The sequence below is a fragment of the Leptonychotes weddellii genome, chromosome 5, assembly GCF_054177405.1.
Source record: "Leptonychotes weddellii isolate Sample4059 chromosome 5, ASM5417740v2, whole genome shotgun sequence".
NCBI lineage: Eukaryota > Metazoa > Chordata > Mammalia > Carnivora > Phocidae > Leptonychotes > Leptonychotes weddellii.
Window position 1 is genome coordinate 75,048,849 of NC_138373.1, and position 19,925 is coordinate 75,068,773.

A 19,925-nucleotide genomic window follows, 5' to 3' on the forward strand; every position below is an offset into this window, starting at 1 on the left:
GCCATCCTTCAGTATGTCCTGCCTTGAGGTGTGACTGACAGACTGAGGTTCTCTTTCTGGCTACAGTAGATTTTATTATTTTTTTTTAAAGATTTTATTTATTTGTTTGACAGAGACATAGCGAGAAAGGGAACACAAGCAGGGGGACTGGGAGAAGGAGAAGCAGGCTTTCCGGGGAGCAGGGAGCCCGTTGTGGGGCTCGATCCCAGGACTCTATGATCACGACCTGAGCTGAAGGCAGACGCCCAACGACTGAGCCACCCAGGCACCCCTGGCTACAGTAGATTTTAAATGAAAAAGATATGAAAGATTCTAGGATAGGCGGGGCAAAAAGAAAGGAAACTACCATTTACTGAGCACATATGAGCCAAATACTGTACAAACATATATTCTTGTTCAGTCCTCACAACAACCCTGTGAGGTAGGTAGGTATTATCCCCACTTTACACCTGAGGAACCAGTCTTCTGACAATGCAGATTGTCTCCTGAATTTTTCTGTTGACATTAACTTCCATTTATTTACTTTTATCCTATTGTAGAGATTTGGCAGCTGTATACTAGAAAATCCTACTTTACTCAATAAATATTAATTTAATGAAATAAAGTTTCACAGTACATCAACGAATGATTGAATCAGAAGCTACCATCCTTCTGTCTCAGATTACATCCTTTTCTAACCCTTTTAAAGACCTTCTGGACTACTAAGCATTCTTGCTTGGCTTTCACATTTCCTACTTATTAAATACACACATAGTACATAGTACATTGAACTACACAGGGATTAAGTGTGCCGAACCCTGCACAGTCAGAAATCTGCGTATAGGGCGCCTGGGTGGCTCAGATGGTTAAGCGTCTGCCTTCAGCTCAGGTCATGATCCCAGGGTCCTGGGATCGAGTCCCGCATCGGGCTCCCTGCTCGGCGGGGAGCCTGCTTCTCCCTCTGACCCTCCCCACTCTCATGTGCTCTCTCTCTCGTTCTCTCTGTCTCAAATAAATAAAAAAAAAGAAAAAAAAAGAAATCTGCATATGACTTTGACTCCCCCAAAACTTAACTAGTAATAGCCACTGTTGACCAGAAGCCTTACCAAAAATATAAACAGTCAACACATATTTTGTATGTTCTATGTATTACATTCTGTATTCTTACAGTAAATTAAGCTAGAGAAAAAAATCATAAGGAAGAGAAAATACATTTACAGGCCTGCACTGCATTTATCAAGAAAAAAACTCCATGTATAAGTGGACCCACATAGTTCAAACCTATGTTGTTCAAGGGTCAACTATATATTCATCACAGCCTAATGGGCTCTCTAGGCTCAGTCTCCCTAGTTTTATGGGGACCAGGAAGCTAGTCTGATGAACAATAGCTGTTGAATGTTCTTAATCGTGAAAGGACCTCTCCAGCTTCTAGTTAAAAGTAGTTCCAGCCAAGTTCACTTGTCTCATAATTAGATAAGAAGAGACTATCTACCTCTTATCTATACCCAAAAGGAAACTCTGAAGTTTTCCTACATGGTCCTCCTCCAGTCCTGCATGAACGGACCAGGACTGAAGAACTTTATCTCCTTCCTCCACCTTCTCTTTGAAGGATGACCTTGGTCCACGTCTGTACTCCTGAGCAAATAGAACCTTTTGATTTTCTTTCTCATCAACTTCTTTTTCGGCTCCTTATTCCATCAGTTGACTCCCAACTTCTCTGGACTCTATAATCTAGATGAAAGCATGCTTCAAGAGGAAACCAGTCTGTGGTGGGAGGACCAGCTTGTTTGTGCAATGCCAGACAAACGTGGATTTCTAAGATTTTCTTTGCAATGGTACTATCCACCACATCTACTGTGGGTCTTCGGGATTGGGACAGCAGAAATGAAACTATACTTCTCAGTCTCCAGGGTATATGGAGTGTAGAGCCTCATCTGGCATCATTTTGGGTATCTAGGGAAATGTGTAGGGGAATATCCTATTTGTCCCTTTATGTCCCACTAGAAAGCTATTCTCCGTTCTCGGAGGAATCCATTCCAATAGTATATGATCACTCATAAATGTTTCTTTCCCCAAGATCTTCATAGGATGCTGTAGCTGTAGGAGAGGCTGTCCATGCTGATACCTGCCACGGCTGCATACAGTTCAGGCACCACCAACTCGGGTACTTGCAACACAGCTTTGTCATTTGCAGTTCGAGCGGCGATTTCTAGGCGTGAATGTAGCTCTTTAAGTGAGGGGCGGCTCTCCTCACTCCAGCGCCAGCAGGACTTCATAAGACCATACCTGAGAGGGAAACAAGAGAAACTGACTTCCTTGACAAGGCAAATGTTTGAGGAACGTTGTCTCTTCTCCTAACACACCTTAACAACAACAACAATAAAAAAACCCGCAGTCATTCATCTACTTCTCACTGTCCTCTCCTGTTTTTCCAGAGAATAATATTCCTTCTTATCCTCTTAGTATTAAATCACTTAATATCGTCTTCTCATCAGGGCCCTTTTTATAAGAAGAACGACTGAAGATTTCTCAAACTAGAATCAGTATGACAGAACAAGTTTTTCTTTCTATTGCCCAAAACTCTCAGAAGTTAAGTGTTCTCATCCTTTAGATGTTACTAACTTGTAGCATTCCCCACCATTGCTATAAGGTATCTCCCAGTAAAAGCTACCTCGCAGCCAACAAAATAAGAAGTTATGGAATAATATGATTCACACTAATTTTGAATAATCTAATTAATTAGATGTTTCCTTTCATTAATCCAGGTCATTGCCCTCTTTTATTATTTAGCTTCTCCAAGAAATTGCCTTAATCTAGACAAAAGTACTCACCACCTTTAAGCTGTCTTTTCTTCAATCCAGTTTACAAAGAATTAATAATGTAGTCTGTTATCGAACACTTCTTGTCATGTCTCATCCCTCTCAAGAACCTACAGTGGTTTCCCACAGTCTGCCATGTAAAACCGACATCCTACCTGCTAGCTTCTCTGCCTCAGAGACCTTGCCTAACTGAACCCCTCTCCTCCAGCCAAGTCAATGTCTTGCTATGCCTCTGATGTGGTTGTTAACACCCAACTCTGTCTTTGCTCGTGCTATGCCCGATTCCTTGAGCATCCTCTCGATGGTCGTCATGTCCTGCGGGCTTGTTTTAGATCTCAATCCTTCTATGCAGCCTTCCCTTATAAGCCTCAGCCCACGCTGAGTCTCCCACACTCTTTACTATTGTACAGTGAGACTGTGTAAAAGATGCTAATTTAATAACCCTGATAACATGTAGCAAGAACTTACTTGTTTTATAAGGCATGGTAGTGGAACTTAACATGCATTATTTTATTTTAGCCTCACAATAACGTAGAGGTATGATTATCATTATACCTATTTTCAGGTAAGTAAACAATGTTCAGTAAAGTAACAGGACTAGGAGTGGACATGTGTTTTTTTGACCCTGTGATGTGAGTCTGAGCTTTTAATCCTTCTTTTATGTTGCCTCCCACTTTAAGTTGATTTTCAGGTTGTTTTAGATATCTCCTCACCCAAATATTAAATTCTTCAAGATTGTATACTTTATTGGTTAAGTGTCTCCCCTCCCCCAAAATAAAGGACAGATTTTTACACATAGAAAAAGCCTATAAGAAATATTTTTCAACAGTCATTCCAGTATACCCAGGCAGTATTATTATATTATATACATGCATGTGTGTGAGTGTGTATATATATAAATGTATATAGTTATGATATTTAACATTTATAATCTGCTTGATACAGTAACTTTATTGGTGGGGAACTAGGGTGATGGAAATTTACCCTTTTAATGCTGAAAAATTTATAAAATAGCAATAATTTTTTTTTATTCTTATGTTAATCCCCATACATTAAAATAGCAATAATTTTATCAGAAATTTATATTAATATATTCTCCCCTGACTTCTTATAAATATTTTAACCTTTTCTTATATTCTATAACAATCCCTTTTTGTAATTTATAGGTTATAAAATTCTGTGTATAATTTTTAATTTTTCCATTTTCTGCCTCTGCACTGGCTCATCAGCTGTCCCCTTCTGCTGACATTATTGGATACTCCTTCTCCTATCTTTCTAATTTCTTTCTACCCCCTTCTGGTTGGCTTCTAATTTGCTCAGACCTGGAAAAATAGTCAATATTTTTTAAAAGTTAAGTACTAAATAAGAGCCAGTGAGTAACTCTAGAGCAATGGAGGGACGCCTGGGTGGCTCAGTCAGTTAAACATCTGCCTTCGGCTCAGGTCAAGATCCCAGAGTCCTGGGATCGAGTCCCACGTCGGGCTTTCTGCTCAGCGGAGAGCCTGCTTCTCCCTCTGCCTGCCACTCCCCATGCTTGTGCTCTCTCTCTCTGACAGATAAATAAAATCTTAAAAAAAAAAAACTCTAGAGCAATGGATTTTTATGGCAGCGATATTAGAACTGAGGCTGGTAGTCTCTGACTGATACTGACATTTAGACAAGCAAAACACTACTGTATTTACATTGGATTTGGTCCACTTCCTACCTATTTTAGAAGCTTCTGGAAGAACTAAATTTTATCAACTTAGATTCCTAATACAGTTTTCAGTTGTTGCCTCAACACTGAGTGTTTTTGTGTGTATACACACACATATACATACATACATATATAAGTATATATGATATATGAGCAGATGTATTTTATTGCATAGGTGTGTCTAAGGCTGTGTATTAGCATATAAAGGACAGCTAGGGATTATCTGAGCCACTTTAAAAGGGCACGGTTGATGGGGATCAAAAAGAGGTTGCAATGAGAGAAGAGTAGACCCTAAAAACCACTTACATGGTATGTGTGCAGCTACTGGGTCTCTTCATTATTTTCCTTCTTTGGAGATGTTGTAGGATGCTGGTAGGAGGGACTTCAGGATATGGTGGTGCCCCTGTTGGCATGAAAAAAATGAGAGTAGCAAGGGAATATTAGGTCCTCTAGAATATGAACTATAACATGACTCTACATCCACCTGGGCTAACTGCCTGCAAAAGGTAGAGCCAAAGGAAAAATGCTAGATACAATATAGTTGCTCCCTGGTGATCAAGTAAGAATATAGCTTAGAGAGTTTTGGAGTAAAAAAAAAAGGTGTTTGGGAGGAAAAAAACTGATAATTTAGGAAAATGTTGAGTTTTTACAAAAGTAACAGAGCAAAGTGAGAAATGAGACCTGCCCTCCACTCCCCAAACATGGGAAAGTACTGTATTTTCGCTATCAGATAGGTTTATAAATCTAAGGACAACATATTTATGTTTATACAAAATCATTCTTGGAATTATTCTTTGGATTTTAAAACCTCTTTTGGAATTAGTAAAGCGTTGAGGGGAAAAAAAGAAAAAGAAAGCAAAAAAAAAAAAGTTAAAAGGAGGAGAGGGATTTCATATCAGCCCAGTTCAAACCTCAGAGATCATACTGAAACCTCTTCCCATAGCATATGCCATCTCCCGCCCAAATAAACATACTTGTATATTTGCATACAGTTACTACCTTAGGGACCCTCCTTACCTAGAGTCACCATCTCATAAAGCAGGATCCCAAAGGACCAGCTGTGAAAGAAACAAAGCCATTTACTTAATTTATATTTCTGCCTTTCCTAAAGAGAGCTCACTTAAACTATCAGGGGCCTTCAGTAAGAACCCTATAAAGGCAATGAAGGGGAATTAAAGGTGTCTCATAACATAAGCAAAGTAATTAGAAAGCATTAGAAAGCATTTCTGTTCAATCCCCTTCAAGTCTAATCTCTTTGCAGACTGGATTTATGTCTCCTTTCTTCTATATTTCACATTAATAGATGTTTACTATCATTTGCTGAATTGTGTGTATGTGTGTTTATGGAAACACACAAACACATCTACCCAAACATAAAGAAATTACCTTCCACATCTTTTTCATCCTTTCCATTCATTCCTGCCGAAATTCTAGCCTTTAGTAACTTAGCACAAGTCTCAGGGAGGTTTATCATTTATCTATTTCCTCAATAGATCTAACTGCCCAAACCTAGGAAAAATGTTAACAAAACAAGCTTTACATATAATGAGAATAGATATTTGCCACAGCAATATGATTTAAGACATGTTAATTTCACTATTCTATAAACCACATTAAACGAGCAGTATTTCCCAGTTAAGCTTATTACTCCCAGACCTCTACTGAAAAGCAGATGTCAGTGAGGCAGCAATGGAAATCTCTTAATTGACTCACCGTATTAACTGATGTTCTAAATTTCCTCTGCTGCTCATGACATTAATACTAGTAAGATATTATATGTTACATCTATGTGCTTCGCCAAGCTGCTGAATTATATGGTTACCGAAAGTCAATTGTGATTCTTTCCAGTACTGTTTATACCATCAGATGCATCAATGCAATTATGTAATCAATTAAATATAAATGCAAAAAAGTATTAGCTCCTGAAAACTAGGTTGAATGCTTTGAAAGTATTCTATAAAGATACACTGCTAAAAAGAAAGCGTTGTCAAATTGTGTGGGTGAGCCCAACAGTAGGAAATTGGAAAAAATAATAATAAACATCTGCAGTCAAATTGCTTCACCATTTTTTTTCAGATTTCTCACTCAAAATCATCCCAAGCTGAAACTCAAAAATAATGTGTTATGGATGCTATTTATACAAGAAATACAGTGTATAACTTCATTTAGCAGGTCAGTCCTCATAAAAAAGGCTTTGGCCCTCCCCCAAAAGATCAATCAATAAATGTACATTTATATGTTTTAAGTCAAAGTAAATTATTCAAAGTATGTATATTTCTTTTTATTCTAATAATTCCTGGTTTAACTGAACTTTTGATTAAGTGGACCCACCTCCTTCAGATAAAAAGGAATCTACTAGATTAAGTCCTTGGATATTGGTATGAATAATCTTTTCACTTTTCTCTTTTCTGATTAAGGCTGCTAATCTAATACAGAAGGAATACTTTAAAAGGCACTAAAAAGGATTGCAGCCAGATGTCAAATATGAGCTCTGTCACAAAACACACATTTCTCCTGGAGAGTCTGTCTGACTTCTAAGTAGAGATTTCACATGTAGACATAATTGACAACAGATACAGTCATGGTCAGGAACTGGGGGACATCTAGGTCAAGAAGGGAAGAAGTCCAAAGGGCAGGAACAAACCGTACATGTCTCCTCTGATGCTAGCTTGTCTCAGCAGAAGCCGTTCTGGGGCGAGCCACTTGAGAGGCACGTTGTGAGTAGCCGGGATGGCCCCTCGGGCATGGACTTCATAAGCTAGGCCCAGTCCACAGAGCTTAGCAGTAAGATCACTTTGGATCAGGATATTCCTAGCTGCCACATCCCCATGGAACAGATGCTTATCCTGGAGAAATTCCTGTAAGCACAAGATCAAAGATGGATCAGCTGTCTGAGTTCATGGCTCGAGTCACAGACAAAAAGAAGCAGTCCTAGGAATCCTCAAAAAGACAAGGACATTTTCAACTCTGAACAAGTCTCATTGATAATGACATATCACTTCCAAGTCACCATAATGAATCAGACATTTTTGCATTATGTTTAGGATTACCAAACTGAGCAAATAATCCAAACAGCATTAATAGTGGGTTTGGAAAGTATGATCACCCACTCTGTGTCAAGCTCTGACCCCTGCCTGAATTTACATTTCTCTCAGATAGGATCCAGCTACACCCTGGAAAAGGAAGCAGGTTTCAAGTTTCTAGCAGCAGTCCCCCAAACAAGGTAATATATACATAGTGAAATTGAGTGTCATAATAATGAATTTACACAGAGCTTTATATCATCTCATTTTGTCCCTAAAATAACTAGGTCAGATAAATCTAAATGATTACATCAGGTCACACAGTTTGGAGTGGTAGTGACCAGAAGCAGGTATTCTAATTCATAGGAATTAGAATTACAAATTCTTTTTTTTTTTTAAAGATTTTTTTATTTATTTATTCATGAGAGACAGAGAGAGAGAGAGAGGCAGAGGGAGAAGCAGGCTCCCAAGGAGCAGGGAGCCTGATGCGGGACTCGATCCCAGGACCCTGAGATCATGACCTGAGCCGAAGGCAGATGCTTAACCATCTGAGCCACCCAGGCGCCCAGAATTACAAATTCTAATAATTCTCAAGCCAGCCTACAAATCAGAATTGCCTGAGAGCTTTTTAAAAACTTACGATTTTTGCCCCAGCTTTACTTAACCAAAATCTAGGGAGAATAACCTAGTAATCTCTATTTTTAAGAAGTATCACAATGATTCTAGCACAACCAACAAAGCATTTGAAAACCATTGCGCCTGGATGACAATGATTTGCTGCAATCATTCCCCCAACATCAGGCTATTCAAGGCATAAGAAGTTGAAAAGCTATACATGACCAAAGAGCTAGAGATTGAGGTCTATGATTGCTAAATAAGAATGACATAAAAAAAGGGGGGGGGGTTAAGATGGTCATTTCCAGTCACTAATGATGAAGGAAACAGTAACTAGCAGCTTTCTGTCCCTGGTGAGGTGAGGTTTTAAACAAAGAAATTATACTATCCTGAGAAGAATAAAGAATGTAGTGACTTTGAGGTTGTCAAAGTAAGAAAAAAAAAAAAATAGTATGACAATGCCTTGTAACTGGTAACCCAGAGCCCTGATCAATGCATCTCTGTGGGGCACCACTGCAATTGAGGTTCACAATACAAGGTAGGCTGTATCCTGACACCCTAACTTTATCAAGGGAGCATCCCAACTAGGACCTCCAAACACTGTAGATAATACTCATTTCTACGACGTGCTCTCTCCTTGTGCCCCATGGGAACTTCGGCTGTAACTACTGCTCCTTTTCACCTCACTGCTTCTTTTCTAAGCTTTCCCAGATTCCATTTAGATCCCTAGTACATTTCACACCTCAAGGAGGCAAGATATATTCAAATACTTAAAATAGTAGCTTCACAGAGCCTGATTTTCTATATAGCAAATGCTAATTTTAAGTAAAGTTATCTAAATAACTTCATAGAAATTGTCATCTAAATTTCTTGACTAATTCTGGTAAAGGTACATTTTTTTTTCCTCTTAAACCCTCTTAAACCCTTTTTTTCTCTTACCTCTTTATTTAAGTTGGTTTAAATGAAGGAATGATCTCACTGTTGCCCCTTATTTCTTCTTTTCCATGTTCCTTGTTCTTTTTAAAGTATATGTATTTCCTATCACATTCAGTATCAAAGCAAGTCTCCAGTGAAATGTGTTCTGAACTCGTCTTTCTTGTTTTTCAGGCATAAAATTGTGCACTTCCATCTAGCTCTGCAGCCTTTCACCCACTTGGTTTCTCTTCCCGTGTCTCCTCCGAACTCGCTCGCTATTTGCCATTTTACATCTCTTAATATTAGTGTATATGGGGAAGTAAGAGTGTCAAGCATATAACTCTTGGCCCTGGTTTTTGACCTTTAAGACTGAGAAACCTTTTAAAATCCTTCCTGTTCCTTCTACAAACCCTAAGTTGACGACTTTCTGCCTAGAATTATCAATCCTGTGTATATTATCTAAATAATTTCATAAAGAAAGAACTGAAAACAATTTATCAGTGCTTGAGTTTCTGACCCTTAACTTCCATCTGATTTTCTTTATAATCTATACCCCATTTGGAAATATAAATATGAGAAATATGATGTCAAATATCAGACTAACAAGAAAAATCCATACCATCTGTTGTCATTTTTCCCAGACTTACCAAAGCCAGGAGGACCTGCCTCCCGATGTGATATACTTGTTTTTCTGTGAGATCATAGAGAAGGCCATCCATGGTCATCACATCCTAAAGAGCCAAAGAAAAAACATGATATCAAAATGACATGAACAGATCTAAAAAATAAAATAGGGGCAGAGATATTCTTAAATGCAGATATCAAGGCAAAGATACAAAAACATAGGGATGAAGATTCAAGGAGAGGCTAATATGAGAGATTCTCAGATATACAAAGAAGTACAATGATAGATTGACCTAAAAAAAACAATAAAGAATGTAGATAAATAACAGAATGAAGGAAGAACAGAATAGCAGGTAGGAAAGACAGATATCATAAGACTATCCCCTGGATAAAGCAACAATTTTCCTGGGGCACTATGTGTGTGTGATTAATTAAGCACATTAACTCAACACATTATTGAATGACTACTATGTGCCAGGTTCCATCTTAGGAACTCAGAACACAAGAGTGAGCAAAATAAACATGTCTGCTGCCTTCTGGAACTTAAAGTGTGACATCAGAATCAAATAATCATACATAAATATATGGTTACATATTTATAAGCTCCATGAAGGAGATGAAAAAGAGAGCATATGATGGTGACAAAAAAAGATCTGAAGGATGGGTGGACAATGACTATGCAAAAAAAAAGGAAAGGGAGAAGTTTGGTGTAATGAGAGAAGCATGTGTAAATGGTCTAAAATAGAGAAGCATAATCATTTTAAAAAATAGAATAGCGAAGTTAGAGCAGAGAACAAGTTACAGATGAATAAATAACCTCTTACAAAGGCTTAAATGCCTAAAGACTTGCGCATTGTCCCATTTGCACCACTGGATGTAAGGCATTAACAGGGTCCCTTTATCATACACATTTAGCGGTAAAGTAATCAGTCTTTTGAGGAGGCTTGATTAATATTGAACTTGTTCACTGGTAAGTGAGGAACTAACTAGGGAAACATGCAGTACTTCAGAAAGAGGAATATGTAGAGAAGCAGAAAAACTGCAAGCAAGAGGACTTGCACTTTAGCCTGGAAATTTCTACACATTTACATTTTTTTAAATATGAATTTGAAGTACAAAAACTTTCAAGCTGAATGTCTCCTCGTCAACCCTGGCATACTAGAGGGATGTTACGGAATAGAAGACACATTTAAGGCTAACAGCAATAAAATTACAGTCAATACTAACAATAGTTTTTACATGCATAATTTCTGTTAATTTTAATAATAACTTATTATTATTCCCATTGTACAGATGCTGAAAATTCAGGCTCAGAGGGATGACTTGCCCAAAGTCACACAGCTCGTAGGATATAAAGCCGAGAGTTCATGCCCTAAATCTGCACTGCCCACTATGATAGCCATTAGCCACATGTGGCTGTTGAGAAGTTTATTATTTAAAACTAAATAAAATTTTAAAAATTCCATTTCCCAGTCACATCAGCCACATTTCAAGTGCTCCATAGCCGCATGTGATTAGTGGCTACCATTTTGAACAGAGCAGATAGAGAATTTTTCTGCCATCATAAAAAGTTCTATGGGATGGTGATACTCAATCATTATTATGTTCCTATAATGTCTCTCTGCTTTGTCGTTTGCCAGGCTATTTGACATGTGACCAGCTAATGAGCCAGGTCAAGCCTTTCCTTCCTAATGCCTCTGCCCTGCTGCTCACCCGCCGACAGGTCCAGAGAAAGCTGAGCAGGTCCCCTTGGGCCACATCCTCCAGCAGCATATAGAGCGGCAGCTCCTCTGTGCAGCAGCCTTGCAGCTGCACCAGGTTCTCGTGCTTCCCCAGGTGCTGGTAGAACTGGATTCGCCCTAAGAAATCCTGCACCTCGTGGAGGCCAGCCGGTTCTGTGGAGGACAGATGAACCATGGGAAGCACTCAGAACATCACCAGTAAAATGGGAGCTATGAGGGAGGAAGCAACCTCAGATGGTAATTTTCAAGACTCCAAAGGAGAATAAGTATAGACAGAAAGTAAAGAGAAAGGGAACTAATTAGAAGATAATTCTCAAGGTCACTGATTTTTTTCTTGTCAAAACAAACAGAGAATCATAGGCCTTAGAACTGGATAGACTCTCATTTGCCTAAATAGACAAGTGCTCACATTCAAATATTATCACTGCCTAGGCCTTTTGATTAGTATTCGTGCTTATCCTATCCTTGTTCTGTTTTATGTATCTGCTACTACTGGTCCATATAAAGAGAAAAAAAGAAAAGAGGAAGGAAGGAAGGAAGGAAGGAAGGAAGGAAGGAAAGAAGGAAGGAAGGAAAGAAGGAAGGAAGGAAAGAAAGGAAAGAGGAAGAAAGAAAGAAGACAATATTAGGGAAAGTGATAGCGCAGACAAATGAAGGAACAACCTCAAAATCCACATGCACTAATATCCAGTGTGAAAAAATCAGTTCTAGCAACCTCAACAGGCAACACTGAGCTAGGGAAAAAGCCCAAGAAAAACATTTCTGTCTCAAGTTTTCACTTTCTATCCCCTTCTTACTCTGCTCACAATTGTGATCACAGCTATTTGTTGATTAACATCTTAATGTCTATAAGCTTGTTAGCATTCATGGCTGGGGGCTCACAATGGAAAAGTAAAACAGGGAAAGGGAACTCAAACACTTCTTTTACCTTTCAAAACCTTGAGGACAACACTCTTTGGCTTAGCAGGGTCCCCAGTACACATCTTGGTTCGATAGATGGCCCCACAACTACCACTGTGGATCTCCTCCAGAACTTCAGAGAGTTGCTCCCGGGGCACTTGCAGCTTAGCCAGAGCATGAGTGGTAGTTTGTAGGAGGCTTTCCACCGATGTCTCCTTCAGTGGCACAAACACACTTCCTCCATGTCCTCCTGCCTTCCAGCTTAGGCCCCTAGATGGAGGCACAGGGGCAATGCCTAGAACAAAGAGCTGATACCAATCATCTTTTCCCTACCCTAGGGACTCCAGGAAAGCAGAGCCTGGAACACACTGGCAAGGAAGTTCCTTTAGCAATTTTCTCTCTGCCCGATGTGGGGATACCTTCTGTGAACCAGCATCAATACCAACCTTGTAAAACATTTATAATAACCCTATTCCTTCTAAGACAACTCAAGATGGACCTCTGGAAAGTGGTAATGACATTTTCTTTCTATTTTTCTCAGGATTACAGTTCAGTATTAGTATGGAAACAATTAAGGAAGTTCCTGAATTGGTACTCAAACCACAGATACCTGAAACGTGGTGGTAACTACCAGTGGGGACTAATGCTTAAGTCAATCAAATGGCTTTTAAAGGTGGAGGGAAGGTATGGATAACTACTCAACTCTAAGCCGTGCCTATTCTTCCTCCCTTAAGATGTCCCCAAAGTCAAATTGCATATTTCCCAGAGTCTCAGTCAAAAAAATCTTCTGGTACTTTCCCCTTTTCTTAGTCAGTTTTTCTCCATTGGAAAAGAGAAATTCATTCTTCTCATTAAACCTCCATTCATTCATTAATCTATCAATTTATTTGGCAAATATCACATCCTGCATTCCAGGAACTGTTCTAGGTGTTGGGAATAGGCAAAGCCCAGATTCTTTTTTTTTTTTTTTAATTTTTTTTTTTTTAAGATTTTATTTATTTGCGAGAGAGAGAATGAGAGACAGAGAGCATGAGAGGGGGGAGGGTCAGAGGGAGAAGCAGACTCCCTGCTGAGCAGGGAGCCCGATGTGGGACTCGATCCTGGGACTCCAGGATCATGACCTGAGCCGAAGGCAGTCGCTTAACCAACTGAGCCACCCAGGCACCCGGCAAAGCCCAGATTCTTATGATTACTTTCTAGTGGTAGGGGAGAGGGGAAACAGATAATAACATACCAGGAGATGAGTGTTATAAAGGAAAATAGCAGAATCAGAGGCTATCCGTGATGCTATTTTATATTTCAAGGCCAGGACAGTCCTTTCTAATAGGATGAACATTTGAGAAATGCCTGGAAGCAATTAGAGAGCAAACCATACTGGTATCAGGGAGGATATTACAGACAGAGGGAACAGGAAGAGCAGAGGTATTGAGGAAGAAGCATACTTGGCATATTTGAGGAAGAGAAATGAAGTTAGTACAGCTGGAACCATGTGGGATAATTGGAGAATCATACAAGATGAGGCCAGAGAGGGCCCAGCACATGGAAGGTCATTGGAAGAATTTTGTCTTTTTTTATTCTAAAAAAAAATTATATTTTACTTTATTCCAAGCCGAGAATGATCAGGACTGACTTAGGCCTTAAAAGAATCATTCTGCTGTCCTGTGGAGAACCATAAAGGGACCAGGAGAGAAGTAGGGAAACCAGTTAGGAATGTATTACAACGATCTATGAGAGAGGAGAGAGGCTTGAGTTTCTTCTAAAGATACAGTTAACAGGATTTGCTAATGGATTGGATACAAAGTATGAGAGAAAGAGGAGTCAAGGACATCTGCAGGATTTTAGACTGAACACTTCATAGAAAACCAGAGGACATTTGTGAGGGAATTTCAGGACCTTTGCTGTGGGCATATTACATATGAGATGTGTATTGGATCCAAACTGCAAAATAAGTGGTTTAATATAGGAATCTGGATTTCAAGGGGACTGCAGTTAGAATAGAGAAAGGGTTTGAATCCATAAGACTGAAAATGAGACCATTAAGGGAGTGACTATAGGTTTAAAAGGAAAATAAAGTGTCTCAAGAAGGAGAAGGTGCATAATTGTTCCAAATGCTTTTGACAGGTTAAGAAGAGGATTCAATATAGCTGTTATTGGCAATCTCGGAAAGAATTGTTTTGGTGGAATGGTGGGGATAAAAGCCTTATTTTAGTATGTTCGAAAGAGAATGTGACAAGTAGAAGTCATGAGAGTGAGTTTAGACAACCTCTCTGAGAAGTTTTTCTGGAAGTGAATTAGAAGAGAATTGGGATAATTTTTTAAATGTTTTATTTAAATTCAATTTAGTTCACATATAGTGCATTATTAATTTCAGGGGTAGAATTTGGTGATTCATCAGTTGCTTATAATACCCAGTGCTCATTACATCAAGTGCCCTCCTTAATGCCCATCACCCAATTACCATTTAGAGAGGGAATGGGGTTCAGCCACTAAACAGTTTCTGATCACTGTCATGATTCTTTTTTTCTTCTCTTTACTCTTAGTTTCATGTAAGCTAATTCATTTTCATTATATGCTCACTGGTACTTCAGAACAGGATATTATCTCCTACTTAATGCTTCAAAGACTGCTATGAAGGCTACCCTTTTTCATCATATAGTCCAGGAGCACAGAGGAGGGCTGGGATCTATTACAGAGTAAATGTCATCCTTTGAGGCTGGTAACAAAGCCTTGGGCTTTACCCACTAATCTTCCTCCCCAATATGTAGACGCTCACATGGCCAAATATTTGATAGTGCAGTAGGACAAAGAAGATAGAAACAGGTCACATGAAGCCTCTCTTGCCTAAGGTTGTTTCAACTAACAAGCATATACTGAGTTTCTACTCATGACTTCCTAGAGAAGAGCTCACCTCCCCTCAGCTCCACAAGAGGGGCCCCATACCTCCTCTTCCATAGCAGGGACCTCACCTTCTAGACTTGGGCTCATTGAGACCTGGGTCTTACTTTCTGTAATCTCCATTTTCCCCGGCCCTTCTCCCAGCCCCAGTTTGAGTTTTACCTTGGAGTCCAGGAGACTGTTGTTGAGCTCTTTGTTCTCTGATAAAAAGCCACAGGATGACTGCAAGAAGGATAAGGAAAGTGCCAACCAGAATGGTTGGGATGATGATGATCTCATACTGCTGCTCCCGGACAACTGGGTAGGAAATCAAGCAGGAGGAGGAGAGATTGAAGAAGAACCCCAATCTGATGTCCACACAACTTCCCCTACCCACACAGCCGGTAGTCCTTCACCCACCCTCATACGTGAAATGATCATTTCTTCCTTCTTCCCCTCCACTTCCATACAATGGCACCACTACTGGGAGCAGCTCTCTAATCAGAAAGCCCAGTGTCCCCACTTCTCAGCCTATCAAGGGTGCTCTGTGTCTCATCTCTCATTTTTCCTGCTGAGGTGAAGGATGCAGCATCTGGATCTCTGACTGGCACTTGTCCCTCTTCAAAGACAATGACCTCGAGTGCCCATTCCTTTATGAACACCGTCTTCATTTCTACTAGAAGTCAACTCATTCTCCTAGAATCTATGCAGACCTTCGTCTCTGTCATCCTAGAATCAGAAGATAGGCATCTGTGGTGTCTGTCCTTACCACACAGCTTGTCACTGAGACTGCATTCCAGTAGCTTTCGTGCCATGCCTCTCTCATCTCCCAGGTCACACAACTGTCCACTCCTTTGCTTGGCTCTCAGAGAATGCACAGAGCACCACTGAGAGTAATTCCCAAGGATGAAATTATTCTGAAAAAATCAAATGGAGCATACAGAGAGTTTTAAGATACCTCAAAAGATCATTAGGTATTAAGTACATCGCTACCTGGAACTTTCTGAGTCATCCATTCATCTCTATCCATCTACCTGATGTTCAAGTGTGAAGAACTTTGTTTTTTCCTAGCATTTTCCCCTTTTCTATTATACAAATATAGCCCTGATCTGGCCTTATCCTTTCATGCCATTGTTTCTCAAATTATTTAAAGGTTCCCCTCCTACCCAAGACCCCTGCTCCAATGCTCAAGTTCATGTTCTCAGCACTGGTCTGAGCAGTTGTGGTCCATGGGTTATATGGAAATGATCTACCTCCCCTATAATCCTAAGCAGGTTTAATATTTTTTTTCTGTGTATCACTTATTTTTTAATTGGAGCTTCCCCTGGTCATTATATATAGACAGACAGAGGCATTCATTCCTACTAGTATATAGATTAAAGGGAGTATCAGAACCAAGCCATTTTCTTTTTCTCTCTCTTTAACTATGTAATATATACATATATATATTCATAAGTTACAAAAATAAAAAATTAAAAATAAATAAATAAATAAAATAAATAAAAATCTTTCTCCTACCCCATCCTTCTCCATTTATTCAGTTCCCAATTCTCCTCCAAGTAAACTAGTTTCTTGCTTACTGAGCCAGAGATTCTTTAGGTACATCACTTTTAATTCTGTATGATCAGCATATATTTGAAATTACACCTCCCCAAACCTGGTCCTTTCTTTCTGAAGAGAACTGGTATATATATATATATATATACACACAAGCTTTATTTTGCCCTTGGTAAACAAAAGTCCTCCCTGGTTCTAATGAATTCTGATGGATCGGCAGGGGGGGGGCGGGGAACGGTGATTTTTTTTTCACTGTCTAGGTGATCCTAAGTATGTATCTAGTTTTGTAGTGATTTGATAACAAGGTAAAATTTTACAAATCAGAATTACAGAATACTCTGTTGTACATAAGTGCTATTCACCATATTATGCGGTCTTCTATTACATGTTGTGCTTTATTATTGATACTAATAACCACAATGTGACTTATTGAGGCAGAGTCCCTTAGTGCCTGAAACACATATATAAAGAAACCTTCCAGTTCCAGCCTCACCCCCTTTTCACTATTCTTGAAGCTCCATGATTGGGAGATGAGAATTAGACAATTTTCTTACAACTCAGAAGAAAGACAGGTGTGTGGTTGGTTGACAGAAGCCCATGTATACAGAGGAGTGGCCAGGAGGAAAACTGGGGAGAGGAAAGTCACCTTCTTATCTGTGGGCTTGTACATAACAAGGGATCTATGAAGTCAATGAATTATAAGATAACAAAGTCCATCTCATCTAGTTTATAAGTCGAGAAAGCAAGGTGAAAGGGAGTTGAGAAAGTTTCCACAATTCCACAAGACCACATGGAAGGAAAGCACTGGTGCTAGGGCAAGAATCAGGGAGCCTTGAGATGGTAGAGAAGGAGACCTTAAATAATAAAACATTAGCACAGTCCAGAGAATTCAAAAGCTGCTTGAAAATGTCTCACTGCCATTCTCATTCTTGTTCTCCTTTCCTCTTACTTCCTTTTCAGTGCACTATCAGATGTAATTGTGTTCATTCAGGGAGCAGCCAGTTTAACGAGTTTGGCTCTCCGGGGGAGTGTTCTGTGAGCATAATCTCTCTTTTTTTTTTTTAAATTTTTTTTATTCTTATGTTAATCCCCATACATTACATCTTTAGTTTTAGATGTAGTGTTCCATGATTCATTGTTTGTGCATAACACCCAGTGCTCCATGCAGAACGTGCCCTCTTTAATACCCATCACCAGGCTAACCCATCCCCCCACCCCCTCCCCTCTAGAACCCTCAGTTTGTTTTTCAGAGTCCATCGAGCATAATCTCTCTTGACCACAGTGCAAGTGGAAGAAAAAGTCGGTCAGCAGCCAGCTCCAGCTTGCAAGCTCTGCCCAGAAACCAAACTCCACACCCACTAATACATACCAAAGGAAGACATTTAAAGGCCTGTGTACACATGTGTCCTCACTTAGAACTGCTCATGGTGGGCCAAACTCAACTACAGGCACATGGCCAAACATACCCACCCACACCCAGTGACTCAAATCCATGCTTTTACCCTTGCACCTACATATCACACTTATTACAGAGCACAGTGTGGTCCTTTGGATACAGTATGAACTTCTATTCCATTTCCTGAACAAGGTTCATTTGTGTATCTTTATTTGGGCATGGATACTTTAAAGAAGCTAGGCTTACTAACAACTGGAAACCCAAAATAATAGGATGCTAGACCAAGAAAACAAACGTGTAGGGCTATGGTGAGGGCCACTCGGTAGATGGCTTTCCAGGCATTTGTACAATAAGCTCTTTCCAACTATTAGAGCTTGGCTGGAGACATGTGGAATATACGAAATGAGTCTAGAATTTTTAAGGTGAACACACCAGGCATACCCACCCCATAGGCATGGAAGCCTACACAGGAAACCTTACCACCTTTAGAGCCCACCAAAGCGCTTATATCAGAAGATGCTCATACTCACTTGTAGCAACAATATTCCTCTCACATTGCTTTTCTCTCTGCAGTTAAATATTCAATTACCACATGACTTTGCCTGTCCACTGTGTCAACCTGAGAAAAGACATGCCTTGATGCCAAAACCTTCTAGGATGACTCTTCCTATTGGTTAGATTCTAACCTATCAGTGTTCTTGACCAACATTTCTATACAATATGACCAATACTCTACCCCTTCGATTACATCTAGACAGTTTTCTCACTGTGTTAAGACAAAAATGTAGGGGCGCCTGGCTGGCTCAGTCAGTAGAGCATGTGACTCTTGATCTCAGGGTTGTGAGTTTGAGCCCATGTTGGGTGTAGAGATTACATAAAAATAAAATCTTCAAAAAGAAAAAAATGTATATTGGCTACTCCTTCTCTTACCTAGACTGTAAGGTCCTTACATATATAAAACATTATCCCACAGTTCTCTCCTTAGTGCCATGTATTACTAGATTATTGGAAGCCATTGGAATCAAGGATCCAGTAAAGTTGGGAAATTGTTTATTTTGATAATTCCATTTAATGGTTGGAAAATATGTACACAGCTTGCCTATAGTTTACAAATACCTACATCTAACAGTGCCAAGTCTCCTCAGGCAGGGTTCTAATTAAAACAATATTATTCCCTCATTTGTGGTTATCATTCCTTATTTTCTCTCTTCTCAATCACTTCTGACTTTCTGTTGGCATATTGAAAAGTTCAGCTCCCTTCTTGAATTGAGAATCTAGAGTAGGAAATAGCACAATGAAGAAGGAGATACAATAGGAAGAAAATGAGAGTGAAATGAGGGGTAAAGTTCAGCCCAAAGCTTCGCAAGATTACAGTCCGGACACCACACAAGTGAATGGTTATAACTGAAATTAAGCTAACTATAAACATAAACTCTCCAAACTCTTACACATAGGCACAACACATGCATAATACCATGCCACATCTTTATATCTGTTTCATTATACACAAACACAGTTCTATTTGCAAGAATAACACAACTCCTACTAGCAACACTTCTGTCCAGTGAGCACAGTGTCATCTCCCAGATATAGTCAACAATTTACTCAGGAGTATCCAGAAGAAATTCTTCTTACCAAAATACACTTACAAAGAGAACTTTAAAAATTAGATCCATTCTCCTGTATTCCATCTGCCTACGTGTTGTGAGAAATTCCTTGATTGACCTCCGTATAACACCTGGTGCCGTTACCGTAAGATATGATTAAATGTTACACCAGCCTCAC

General features: G+C 39.4%; 1 protein-coding gene across 2 annotated transcripts in view; it reads right to left on the minus strand.

Moving 5' to 3' along the window:
* Positions 1–361: 361 nt before the first annotated feature.
* Positions 362–19,925, minus strand: part of STYK1 (serine/threonine/tyrosine kinase 1) — a 36,771-nt gene continuing 17,207 nt past the window's right edge. For both annotated transcript variants that reach the window (XM_081821234.1, XM_081821233.1), the window contains exons 2-10: positions 15,957–16,104; positions 15,371–15,505; positions 12,342–12,608; positions 11,385–11,566; positions 9,695–9,778; positions 7,144–7,352; positions 5,512–5,552; positions 4,801–4,897; positions 362–2,265 (exon numbers count right to left, since the gene is read on the minus strand). In XM_081821234.1, coding sequence (XP_081677360.1) covers positions 2,061–2,265; positions 4,801–4,897; positions 5,512–5,552; positions 7,144–7,352; positions 9,695–9,778; positions 11,385–11,566; positions 12,342–12,608; positions 15,371–15,505; positions 15,957–16,002 — 1,266 coding nt within the window. In that variant the 5' untranslated portion in view covers positions 16,003–16,104 and the 3' untranslated portion in view covers positions 362–2,060. The remainder of the gene's footprint in view (positions 2,266–4,800; positions 4,898–5,511; positions 5,553–7,143; positions 7,353–9,694; positions 9,779–11,384; positions 11,567–12,341; positions 12,609–15,370; positions 15,506–15,956; positions 16,105–19,925) is intronic.